Source organism: Bos taurus, chromosome 20 (assembly GCF_002263795.3).
Source record: "Bos taurus isolate L1 Dominette 01449 registration number 42190680 breed Hereford chromosome 20, ARS-UCD2.0, whole genome shotgun sequence".
NCBI classification, from domain to species: Eukaryota; Metazoa; Chordata; class Mammalia; order Artiodactyla; family Bovidae; genus Bos; species Bos taurus.
This window is the reverse complement of record NC_037347.1, coordinates 10,427,041-10,440,722: the sequence shown is the minus strand read 5'-3', so window position 1 is coordinate 10,440,722 and position 13,682 is coordinate 10,427,041. Positions and strand designations below refer to the sequence as shown.

Here is a 13,682-nt window from a genome sequence, read left to right as displayed (position 1 = left end):
TACAGGCTTTTAGGTAAGCATACATCTTTATTTCTCTGGGACAGATGACCAGGAGTGCAGTTATTAAGTCATGATAGTTGCATATTTAGCCAGAAACTGCCAAAAAGAAAATGAAATTCGCTTAGTCTTGTCTCTGCAATCCTGTGGACTGTAGCCTGCCAGGCTCCTCTGTCCATGGAATTCTCCAGGCAAGAATACTGGAGTGGGCTGCCATTTCCCTCTCAAGGGGATCTTCCCAACCCCGGGATCAAACACAGGTCTCCTGTATTGAAGGCAGATTCTTTACCATTTGAGCCCCCAGATCAGATTAGATCAGTCGCTCAGTCGTGTCCGACTCTTTGTGACCCCATGAATCGCAGCACGCCAGGCCTCCCTGTCCATCACCAACTCCCGGAGTTCACTCAGACTCACATCCATCGAGTCAGTGATGCCATCCAGCCATCTCATCCTCTGTCGTCCCCTTCTCCTGCCCCCAATCCCTCCCAGCATCAGAGTCTTTTCCAATGAGTCAACTCTTTGCATGAGGTGGCCAAAGTACTGGAGTTTCAGCTTTAGCATCATTCCTTCCAAAGAAATCCCAGGGCTGATCTCCTTCAGAATGGACTGCTTGTATCTCCTTGCAGTCCAAGGGACTCTCAAGAGTCTTCTCCAACACCACAGTTCAAAAGCATCAATTCTTGGGCGCTCAGCCTTCTTCACAGTCCAACTCTCACATCCATACATGACCACTGGGAAAAACCATAGCCTTGACTAGACGAACCCTTGTTGGCAAAGTAATGTCTCTGCTTTTGAATATGCTATCTAGGTTGGTCATAACTTTCCTTCCAAGAAGTAAGCGTCTTTTAATTTCATGGCTGCAATCACCATCTGCAGTGATTTTGGAGCCCAGAAAAATGAACTCTGACACTGTTTCCACTCTTTCCCCATCTCTTTCCCATGAAGTGGTGGGACCGGATGCCATAATCTTCGTTTTCTGAATGTTGAGCTTTAAGCCAGCTTTTTCACTCTCCACTTTCACTTTCATCCAGAGCCTTTTGAGTTCCTCTTCACTTTCTGCCATAAGGGTGGTGTCATCTGCATATCTGAGGTTATTGATATTTCTCCCGGCAATCTTGATTCCAGTTTGTGTTTCTTCCAGTCCAGCGTTTCTCATGATGTACTCTGCATATAAGTTAAATAAACAGGGTGACAATATACAGCCTTGACGAACTCCTTTTCCTATTTGGAACCAGTCTGTTGTTCCATGTCCAGTTCTAACTGAACAGTTGCTTCCTGACCTGCATACAAATTTCTCAAGAGGCAGGTCAGGTGATCTGGTATTCCCATCTCTTTCAGAATTTTCCACAGTTTATTGTGATCCACACAGTCAAAGGCTTTGGCATAGTCAGTAAAGCAGAAATAGATGTTTTTCTGGAACTCTGTTGCTTTTTCCATGATCCAGCGTATGTTGGCAATTTGATCTCTGGTTCCTCTGCCTTTTCTAAAACCAGCTTGAACATCAGGAAGTTCACAGTTCACATATTGCTGAAGCCTGGCTTGGAGAATTTTGAGCATTACTTTACTAGCGTGTGAGATGAGTGCAATTGTGCGGTAGTTTGAGCATTCTTTGGCATTGCCTTTCTTTGGGATTGGAATGAAAACTGACCTTTTCTAGTCCTGTGGCCACTGCTGAGTTTTCCAAATTTGCTAGCATATTGAGTGCAGCACTTTCACAGCATCATCTTTCAGGATTTGGAATAGCTCAACTGGAATTCCATCACCTCCACTAGCTTTGTTCGTAGTGATGCTTTCTAAGGCCCACTTGACTTCACATTCCAGGATGTCTGGCTCTAGGTCAGTGATCACACCATCGTGATTATCTGGGTCGTGAAGATCTTTTTTGTACAGTTCTTCTGTGTATTCTTGCCATCTCTTCTTAATATCTTCTGCTTCTGTTAGGTCCATACCATTTCTGTCCTTTATCGAGCCCATCTTTGCATGAAATGTTCCCTTGGTATCTCTGATTTTCTTGAAGAGATCCCTAGTCTTTCCCATTCTGTTGTTTTCCTCTATTTCTTTGCATTAATCACTGAAGAAGGCTTTCTTATCTCTTCTTGCTATTCTTTGGAACTCTGCATTCAGATGTTTATATCTTTCCTTTTCTCCTTTGCTTTTTGCTTCTCTTCTTTCCACAGCTATTTGTAAGGCCTCCCCAGACAGCCATTTTGCTTTTTTGCATTTCTTTTCCATGGGGATGGTCTTGATCCCTGTCTCCTGTACAATGTCACGAACCTCCGTCCATAGTTCATCAGGCACTCTATCTATCAGATCTAGGCCCTTAAATCTATTTCTCACTTCCACTGTATAATCATAAGGGATTTGATTTAGGTCATACCTGAATGGTCTAGTGGTTTTCCCTACTTTCTTCACTTTAAGTCTGAATTTGGCAATAAGGAGTTCATGGTCTGAGCCACAGTCAGCTCCTGGTCTTGTTTTTGCTGACTGTATAGAGCTTCTCCATCTTTGGCTGCAAAGAATATAATCAGTCTGATTTCAGTGTTGACCATCTGGTGATGTCCATGTATAGAGTCTTGTCTTGTGTTGTTGGAAGAGGGTGTTTGTTATGACCAGTGCATTTTCTTGGCAAAACTCTATTAGTCTTTGCCCTGCTTTATTCTGTATTCCAAGGCCAAATTTGCCTGTTACTCCAGGTGTTTCTTGACTTCCTACTTTTGCATTCCAGTCCCCTATAATGAAAAGGACATCTTTTTTGGGTGTTAGTTCTAAAAGGTCTTGTAGGTCTTCATAGAACTGTTCAACTTTAGCTTCTTCAGCGTTACTGGATGGGGCATAGACTTGGATTACTGTGATATTGAATGGTTTGCCTTGGAAACGAACAGAGATCATTCTGTCGTTTTTGAGATTGCATCCAAGTACTGCATTTCGGACTCTTTTGTTGACCATGATGGCCACTCCATTTCTTCTAAGGGATTCCTGCCCGCAGTAGTAGATATAATGGTCATCTGAGTTAAATTCACCCATTCCAGTCCATTTCAGTTCGCTGATTCCTAGAATGTAGACATTCACTCTTGCCATCTCTTGTTTGACCACTTCCAATTTGCCTTGATTCATGGACCTGACATTCCGGGTTCCTATGCAATATTCGTCTTTACAGCATCAGACCTTGCTTCTATCACCAGTCACATCTACAGCTGGGTGTTGTTTTTGCTTTGGCTCCATCCCTTCATTCTTTCTGGAGTTATTTCTCCACTGATCTCCAGTAGCATATTGGGCACCTACTGACCTGGAGAGTTTCTCTTTCAGTATCCTATCATTTTGCCTTTTCATACTGTTCATGGGGTTCTCAAGGCAAGAATACTGAAGTGATTTGCCATTCCCTTTTCCAGTGGACCACATTCTGTCAAATCTCTCCACCATGACCCGCCCGTCTTGGGTTGCCCCTCGGGCGTGGCTTAGTTTCACTGAGTTAGACAAGGCTGTGGTCCTAGTGTGATTAGATTGACTAGTTTTCTGTGAGTATGGTTTCAGTGTGTCTGCCCTCTGATGCCCTCTTGCAACACCTACCGTCTTACTTGAGTTTCTCTTACCTTGGGCGTGGGGCATCTCTTCACGGGTGCTCCAGCAAAGTGCAGCCATTGCTCCTTACCTTGGACGAGGGGTATCTCCTCACCACCACCCTTCCTGACCTTCAATGTGGGATAGCTCCTCCAGGCCCTCCTGCGCCCGCGCAGCCTCGGCTCCTCAGGGAAGACCAGAAACTGCTGAACTGCTTTCCAGAGGGGCCTGTACTATTTTATATTGTCACCAGCAATGTAGAAGTAATCTGTTTTCTCTGCATCCTCACTGGCATTTGGTGGTGTTGCTTTTTTATTTTAACCATCGTGAGAGATGTGTAGTGATAGCTCATTGTGGCTTTAAGTTTCTCTTCCCTGATGACTTATGTTGTTGAATTTCTTTTCATGTACTTATTTGGCATCTATATAGCTTTAATGGAATGTCTCTTGCCTTGTTTTTTAATTGGATTGTTTGTACTTTGGCTGAGTATTGAGTACTTATATAAAGTATTCATCCTCTGATTGTATATGTGGTTTGCAAATTTTCTGTTACTCCGTAATTTGTCTTTTCATCCTCTTCCCAGAATCTTCCCAGCATAAAAGTTTTTAATTTTGATTAAGTCTGTCTTATCAGTTTTTCTTTTTATGAATAATGCTTTTGACAGCAAGTTAAAGAACTCTTTGCCTAACACGAAGATATTCCTGATGATTTTCTTTTTCCTAAAAATTTTATAGTTTAAGTCTGTGATCCTTTTTGAGTTAATTTTTACATGAGATGTGAGACTAAAAGTGTCTTTATGGCAGGAGTGGGGCTTGTTGTTTATGATACCTCTCCCTCTACCAGTACCAGTCTTAATAAATTATATATTAAGTCTTTTTCCAAGTTGTTTATACTATTTTAGTTCCTTAGCCTTTCCATATAAATTTTAGAATAGCCTATCTATCTAATAATCTTGCCAGAATTTTGGTAAGAATTGCATTAAACCTGTTTACTAACTTGAGAAGAATTGTCAGACATCCTTACAGTGCTGAATCTTCCAATCCACAAACATGGTAGGGCTCACCGTTGATTTGGAGCTTTGATTTATTTCATCAGTGTGGTATAGCTTTCAGTATACGAGTCCTGCGCACGTTTTGTTAGATTTTCACTAAAGCTTTTCATCGTTGTTTTTGAGAGTTTCTAAAGGGCGTTGTTTCTCATTTCAGTGTCCACATGTTCTTTGCTAATACGGAGAACTAAAGTTGACTTGTGTTTATCTTCCTGTAACCTTGTCTGCTCAGTAGTGCTAGGATAGATCATCATATCATCGGTATGACAGTTTTATTTACTCATTTGAGATCTATCTGCCATTCAATCCTTTACTTAAGTTTGAATTATAAAAATATTTTCACAGGACATGTGTAGTCTTCCAGATTTCGTGACATTTAAGAGTTTTCCTGGAATCCCATTACAACATATCTTCATTGCAGCAGGAGATGACTTGCTAGATCTTATACAAGGCTTATTCTTATTTAATCCATGTACTCGAATTACAGCCACACAGGTATGTTAGTATATTTTTCTAATTTCTTAAGATTTCCTAACATTCTTTAAATACTGCAAAGATGCTTTTGTTTTAAGAAATAACAAATGTTATTTTTTTCCCTGAGCTATAAGCACTATATGCCTGTACAAGTGCAGAAGAGTATAAAGATTCTGTTTGCTAATTAGGTCATCTACTTGAAAGTAAATTAGAGAAGGAGGGAAAAAATGTTTTGTGTTTGTTAAGACACTGGAATATTTCAGTTAAACTCTTTTTTTTTTTTTTTCCAGTTAAACTCTTAAGTAACTTAAATCTTGTGCCAAAACCAATGCTAAAAGTGTTTTGTTTTGTGTTTTCGCCCATGAAATGCAGTCCAGATAATGCATTCTGGTCATTGTCACAGTCAGAAAGAGATAATGAGTAGAAAATGGTATAGCCTGATACAACTGTAGTACTTACAAGAGATTGAAAGATACTCTAAATAGAAAAACACTGAAACTGCCAGTTACTTAAGGGAAATAAGAATCAAACTCAAGAAAAATGTGGAATACCAAGAATATCTGTTCTTATAGAAGAGAGAAATGTTATCCAACATAAAAATATAAGATCTATAGACTTGAAAGTCTTTTTTTTCTTTATTTTAAAAACAAGCACATATAGATAGATGAGTGGTCACGAACGCTTACAGTTGGGGCAGGGATGCAGTGCCAAAATGCAACATGGTACAGTGATTTGGCTTCGTAAAGGAAGAGACAGAAATGTCGCACATCTTCATATCTGACGAAACATCAGTGCACAAAATATCGGGTAAAAAGTGGATTTTTTTTCACATAGGCTTATTATAGACTACCAGATCTTTGTTTAATGTATAAACCTTTACTTCATAGCAGTACATGCCACATTAATACATATATAATAGATATTTTACCATTGGAATCACTCTTCTAATTTCAAACAGTTAACTCATTTTTACCTTTTATCCATGTATGTATACATCTTATCTCTGTCATAAGAACCTTGAGACCAGGTCAGATTGTCAAGAAGGTTGTTTTTATTAATAGTAAAGCTCAAAATTTATAGAAACATATTAGTTGTGATAACTTATTTGGGTTGTATTTTGATAGAATGGGTTTTTTTTTTAGAATTAATTTTTTAATGGGTTTTGGCCTATGGATATTTAGAAGTTGGAATGAGGGACTTCCTTAATGGTCTGGTGGCTGAGCCCCTGTGTTCCCAATGCAGGGAGCCCAAGTTCGATCCCTAGTGAGGGATCTAGATCCCACATGGCACAACTAAGAGTTTTCATGCCACAACTAAAGACCCCGCATCTTGCAACAAAGACCTGGCACAGCCAGATAAATAAACATTTTAAAAACATTAAAGTTTAATGAGATACCCTTCTTAGATCTCTGTGTAGCTCAAAATTAGCTTAATTTACTTATGGAACTGCTGTGATTTAGAAGTAATATTTTGTAAGTTCAACTCTTCTGAAGTAAGAATTCTCTATCTAAATTATTACTGCAAATATGTTGGCAAGTAGGGAGAGTTGCTTGAAAAGTTTATAGGACTTCTTTTGTTCCTAAGAGAATTATCCAGAAGGAAAAATACCTTATTAAATTACTTTGGCTGTTGAACAGTACTATGATGCAAATAAAGTATGAACTTGACAACTTTGTCACCTCAAATAAACTCTTTTTATTGGAATTTTGGACCTAGGTAAAAATATAATATTATAGAACGTTGGACTAGTGGTAAATAGAAATAAACTTGGACAAGTCCTTCCAAGTAAGAATTCAGTTAATTTCTAGTGGATTGTTGGACTTTAATCTGTCATTTCCAACCCATCGCATCTTTTTAAAAGCTTTATTTTTAAGAATTCATATGATTTGGAGTTTGAACACACACAAATGTTGTGACAAATAAACTTGGAAGTTGTTTTTAAGCAAGTTTCTCTGTTTTCAGCTATAGAGCCTATAATGTGTAGAGAGATGAATTTTACAATATCTTATTAAGGATTTTTCATATTTTGTATAGGCTATCATGGAAAAATTCCATTCTTGTAGTAACACAGTAATGGAATTAGCAATCAATCTTAGGCTGCTAGATATTTGTAATAATGTACATATCCAAATACTCAAAATTAAATTTGTTTGAGACAGGGTATATTTGCTTAGTATATTTAATGCTCCTTACAACACAGTTCAGATATTCACATAAAAGCTCACTATCTCTGGTCTCTTTTCTTTGGAAAGGCGTTGAAAACTAAGTATTTCAGTAATCGGCCAGGGCCAACACCTGGATGTCAGCTGCCAAGACCAAACTGTCCAGCGGAGGCTCTAAAGGAGCAGTCCAATCCAGCCATGGCAACAAAACGGAAGAGAACAGAGGCCTTGGAACAAGGTAAAACTCATTTTCTTACATGAATTCCGAAAACTCCAGATACCTAATGTACAGCTAGTGACTGGGTAGCCAAGAAATGCAGACTGAGCTGTTTACTTATTATCAATTTAAATTTTATAAAGTAGAGTGTGATATTTTACCTATGTTTGCTTCCTTTGAGAATATGTAACATCATGCGTACTTAAAATCATGCTTTTTTTAAGGACATGAGCACTTTTGAGTACACCTCAGAGTTAATGAGAACTATCCATGTGTACCCTATTTTTTTCATAAATTCCTAACAATACACTCTATGCTTAATGTTTAGCAAGTGTTATTGGAAAATCAAAGTAAGTATAAATATAGTTGGAATGAATGATTGGTTAGAAGTACTTTAAAATTAAATGTAATTTTATAGAATTACTATATTTTAAATTACTCATTTTTCCCCCTAGGAGGATTACCCAAGAAGCTAATTTTTTAGTTACAGAGAAAACTGGACAATATTCTACTACTGAAGGAAACAGTGAAAAAGGCACAGTAGTAAACATAAAGTAAATGCTTTACAAGATATTTGTAAATATTCTGCACGTGTAAAATATGTAAAACTTGGTTATTTTTATTAAATGTATTTTAAAACAAACAATTCTGATTTTCTGATTAGAGTGCAGTAGTAATAAAATAAGTCTGCTTCTCTGAAATGTAGAATTGAAAATGCATTAAGGAATCCTTAATAAAGATAATTATCAATTATTTTAATGATCTGGCCTATATAGCATTACAAATTTATAATAAAGGGGGTAGTATTTAAAAATGGAAAATTGGTTTTGGTCTCAAAATTTTATGAGTGGTAAGTAGACTGTAACTCTCATAGAGCATTTTTATTTTTACTTAGAACTTTTAAGTTTCTTCTATGTTATTACCTGTAAATCTAGTTTCTGTTTTAGCTGCCATATAATTTATAGCATATATCACATCTTTGATATCATATCTTACACATGCTCTATTTACAGACCATGTTATTTTTCTTTTGCTACATAAAAGTTACCATAAATGCAGCAGTTTAAAATAACACAAATTTATTGGCTCCCAGCCCTGTAGGTCAGATACCTCTCATCGATCAACTGTGATATTTTTTTTGTTTCTTTTGCATAAGCCAATATCAGGATGGCAGTTGGACTTTGTGCTCTTATTTGAGGCTCTAAGGTAGAATCTGCTTCCTAATTAATACAGTTCATGTCGTTTTAATGCACTTGCCTCTTATCCTTGCTAGTTGAAGGCAGTTCACTTGCCTTGTTGCATGTCACTCTCCATCCAGAAACCAGCAACAGTGTCAAATCTATGGCTTCCTGATCTGCTGCCAGTAGAGAAAATTCTTCCTTTTTTTTTAAGGACTCACCTGATAAACTAATGTCAGCTCACCAAAGGCTTAATTATAAGTCTTAAAATTCCCTTCATAGCAGTTCCTAGATTGAATGCTTGAATAATCAGGACAGGAATCTTGAGAGGGCCATCTTTAAGAATTCTGTCACATGGACGTTTAGGTTATTTAAATTTTTCACAGTTGTAAAAAAAAAATGTTTATATGTACATGCAGGAGTTGTACATATTTAGAACTGTAATTGTGAGGTCACAGTTACACACTTGTATATTTTCAAGTAGCATTGATATTGCCATACTTCTGCAGAGTAGCTGTATCAATTTACACTCCCAGTAACTGCTCAGTAGTTCTTAAAAATGGAGAAGCCCCTTTCCATACACTATGTACAAAAGTTAACTCAGGAGTTCCCTATGGTCCAGTGGTGAAGACTCTGCTTTCACTTCCAAGGGCACAGATTCAGTCATTGGCTGGGGAACTAAGATCCTGAAAGCCACATGCTGTGACTGAAAAAAATATATCAAAAGACCTAAACATGAGACCTAGAACTATAAAGATTCTTAGAAAATAACATAGGAGGAAAGCTTCATGATGTCAGGTTTGGCAGGGGCTTCCTGGATATGACCCCAAAAGCAGCAGCAACAAAAGTTAAAAAAGGACAGTTTGGACTGTATCAAAATTAAAAGCTTGTATGCCTCAAAGGAACATGATCGATGGAATGAAAAGGCAACTCCTATGGATTGAAAATATTTGCAAATCATGTATCTGATAAGGTTCATAGCCAGAATATGTGAAGAATATATGTTGTTATTGTGTGTGCTCAGTTGCTCAGTCATGTCCAACTCTTGGCCACGTCATGGACTGTAGCCCACCAGGCTCCTCTGTCCATGGGATTTTCCAGGTAAGAGTACTGGAACAGGTTGCCATTTCCTTCTCCAAGGGGATCTTCCCGAACCAGGGATCAAACCTGTATCTCTGGCATCTCTTGCATTGGCAGGCAGTTCTTTACTAATGGGCCACCTGGGAAGCTGTTGTTACAGCTCAACAACAACAACAAATCCAATTAAAAAATGGGCCAAGAACTTGAAATAGACATTTCACCAAAGATGCTATAGAAATGGCTAAAAAGCATGTGAGAAGATGCCCAAATCACAAATCATTAGGGAAATGCAAGTTAAAACCACAATGAGATATCACTTTAAACCTACTAAGATGGCAGTCACCAAAAAAAAAACAACTAACAAGTATTAGTGAGCATGTGGAGAAATCAGGAAACCCTTGTACACCATTGGCGGGAATATATAAAAACAGTGCAGCAGCTGTCGGAAACTAGTGTTTCTTCAAAAAGTTTAAAATGGAATTACCATATGATCCAGCATTTTCACTTCTGAGTATGTACCCCAAAAAGTTGAATGCAGGATCCCAAATGTATACATTCATTAACTTTTATGTAGGAATCTAGTTCACCTCATCATCTCATCTCTAACACTCATAATCTATCTTTTTTAAAAACTTTATTTTTTAATGGAGTGTAGCTGATTAACAACATGGTGACAGTTTCAGACAAACAGCAAAGGGGCTCAGCCATACTTATACATGTATCCATTCTCCCCCAAACTCCCCTCCTGTCCAGGCTGCCACACAATGTTGAGCAGAGTTCCCTGTAGCACTCAATCTTTGAGGTCTTTGCTAATTTATCTCATTCTAATTTAGTTTTCTTTGATTTCTACTGTGTTGCTAATCATATATGATTCCGCCTTTGTGAACTGTTGATTCAGATTTTTTTATACAATTTTTAAAGGTTACTTTCCATTTAGTTACTACAAATGTTTATATACGTGTGTGCTATATACATGCTCAGTTACTCAGTTGTGTCCAGCTCTTTGTGACCCGAAGAACTGTAGCCCACCAGGCTCCTCTGTCCATGGGGATTCTCCAGGCAAGAACACTGGAGTGGGTGGCCCCACCCTCCTCCAGGGGGTCTTCCCAACCCAGGGATCAAACCCAGGTCTCCGACACTGCAGGCGGATTCTTTACTGTCTGAGCCACCAGGGAAGCCCAGGTATTACAAAGTACTGGTTGTATTTCCATGTTGTACAGTATACCCTTATGCCTGTCTCACACCCTGTAGTTTGTACCCCCACTCCCCTACTCCTGGATCCACCCCCATAACCACTACTTTGTTCTCTGTATTTGTGTCTGCTTTTTTGTTATATTCACTCGTTTGTCTATTTCACATATCAGTGATACCTTGCAGTATCTGTCTTGCTCTTACTTCAGTTAGCATGATGCCCTCTGAGTCTATCCATGTTGCTTCAGATGGGGAGATCTTTTTTATGGCTGAATAGTATTGCACTGGTTTTCTAAGACAACTACATACTGTTTTCCCCAGTGGCTGTACACATTACATTCTCACCAGCAGTGCACAAGTGTCCCCTTCCTCCACACCCTCACTGCTTGTTACGTGTGTTTGATGATGGCCCTTCTGACAGGTGTAAGGTGATACCTCATTGTGGTTTTGATTGGCATTTCCCTGACGATTAGTGATGCTGAGCATCTTTTCATGTGCCTGTTGGCCATCTGCATTTCTTTGGAAAAATGTCTGTTCAGGTCTTCTGCCCATTTTTAAATTGGATTGCTTTTTTTTTTTTGCTGTTGGGTTATATGAGCTGTTTATGTATGTTGGATATTATACTCTTTGTCATATCATTTGCAAGTATTTTCTCCTATTCAGCAAGTTGTTTCTTCATTTTGTCTATGGTTTCCTTTGCTCTGCAAAAGCTTTTATGTTTAATTAGGCCCCATTTGTTTATTTTTGCTTTTGTTTACTTGATGAAATTTAATTCTTTGTCCTTGATCAGTTGGAATATTACAAATTTTATCAATTTATGTGTTTGTTTTAAACACATTTAAAAAGAACCTTTCTAGTTTTTGCAATTTGACTTTTTTTTTATGCTTCTCATTTTGGTATTATTAAATAATCCCAGATCCTTCCTTTCCCAACCTTAAAAATTATTATATGTACTAGACTGTGTATGGACTTTATCTTATTCTCATTGACCTGCTGTTTCCACACTGCTTTGAATAATGTAGCATTGTATTACTGTCAGGACAATATATTTTTTAATTAAATGTAATTTTTATTTTGGAGTATAGTTGATAAATATACTTTGATATCTGGTAACAGTAGATCCTCATTATTCTTCCCTTTTTCAAAATGTATTTGCCAATTTTTCAGCTTTTGTTAGTAATGACTACCAGTGTGGTTCCTGTAACACAACTATAAATGGTTTATATTGTTACCTTATTACCCTATTGTGTTCATCTATTTAAATAGTAGTATCTTTTCGTAACTGCTGAAAGTGCAGTGCATTTCCTGTGCCATCATTGTGATGCTTTGTGATTAATATGGTAATATTCCCAAAAGGTATTGAAAATTATTACTATGTAATATTTTTAGGAAGAGAACATTTTAAATGGCCTAAAATTCAGCATTAAGACCAAGAAGTTAATTTAGAGGTATTTATAAGTGCCAGAATTCTGGGTAGATCTGGCTATAAAATGTCACTACTCTAACAAAAAAATCAGCTGTAAAGGAAAGTTGCTAGCAATGACTTTGAATATACTTCTGCCAAATTCCTATCATAATAACTTTTTTATTGCAGTTAAGGAAATTATTTTTAAGCTTTATATGGGAAATAAAAAACAGAACTAGAACAAGATAAATGTATTCCAAAAATTAACATTGAGTCATTCCTTTTGTTGCTTGAGCCAAAGATCCCTATGGTCAACAATCTGTTTAGTCAATCTAAATAAATATTTTTTCCTCAAAAATCACTATTTCTTTTAAGATTTTGGGAAATGCTGAAAATTTCATATAACATAGTAATGTAATTTATAAATAAAATGCATCAACACAGAATACTAATAAATTTCTTGTAGAAAACATTTATTTAATTAAGTTGCCTCCTAAAATTTAGAAATACCTAGAAAACATACAACTTCTGAAAATGTAGCAATATTTACAAGGCCCTTTTTCAAAGTCTCAATATAAACATCTCTCAGTTCTAATTTCATCTGATTTATCTTCAGTACATATTTGATGGCAAAGAATGGGACCTTTTAAGAGTTCTTGTGTACTTTTGATCTGTTTGAAAGTGCTGAATTGAACAAATGCAGCCCACAGAATTAAAAATTTGAACACCTGAATGTACAGGATCACATGAAACAGGGAATTCTAAAATTTTCTGCCAGGGGTTTTTTAATGTAAAACTGTCTTTCATAGAATTTCTTTCTTTAATCTCTTTTGAAGTGGTGTCTTTGTTTTCCAAAGCCCGAGCAAGCATGTAACTCACTTTCCTTTGATGAGCCAAAGCTTCTTCTTTATCATTCAACTGCATGCAGAGAAATTAAAAATGTACCAGTTAGTCAGTAAATCAGAATACAGAGCTGTAGTCAGGAGTATTTCATGAAAATTAAATTTAGTCTTCAATCTGTCCAGTCAGTCAATATGAATAAATTAATTTAGGTCCACTAATTCCTCAGCATTGTGCTACATGTTATTGAAGATTTCTCTTTTTTAGGAAGAATAGAAAACAGCATTCCTTCTGCTGAAAAAAATGTTTAAGTCGTTTGGAGAGAAGTATATATTTACATGGGGTGTGTGTATATATGTATATATAATGCTACCATGTACTTACCTCTGAAAGAATGAAGTTATTTATAAAATTGTGTTATATATTTATATGCAATAAATAACTTTAATAATACTCTTCTATAGATACGTATGTTCATATAACATGAATTTCTTAGTTTAGTCATCTATGAAATTGAGGATAACAGGACTGA

The 13,682-nt window shown here is 36.9% G+C and overlaps 2 protein-coding genes across 7 annotated transcripts in view; one reads left to right on the top strand and one right to left on the bottom strand.

Moving 5' to 3' along the window:
* CDK7 (cyclin dependent kinase 7) overlaps positions 1-13,603 on the top strand; it is a 33,596-nt gene extending 19,993 nt beyond the window's left edge. For 2 of the 3 annotated variants that reach the window (XM_059878716.1, XM_059878715.1), the window contains 3 exons: positions 4,949-5,098; positions 7,330-7,477; positions 7,912-13,603. In XM_059878716.1, the coding sequence (XP_059734699.1) occupies positions 4,949-5,098; positions 7,330-7,477; positions 7,912-7,940 (327 nt within the window). In that variant the 3' untranslated portion in view covers positions 7,941-13,603. 3 annotated transcript variants of the gene reach the window in all.
* CCDC125 (coiled-coil domain containing 125) overlaps positions 12,767-13,682 on the bottom strand; it is a 32,001-nt gene continuing 31,085 nt past the window's right edge. For all 4 annotated transcript variants that reach the window (XM_059878860.1, XM_024981440.2, XM_005221446.5 and 1 more), the window contains exon 12: positions 12,767-13,228. In XM_059878860.1, coding sequence (XP_059734843.1) covers positions 12,923-13,228 — 306 coding nt within the window. In that variant the 3' untranslated portion in view covers positions 12,767-12,922. The remainder of the gene's footprint in view (positions 13,229-13,682) is intronic.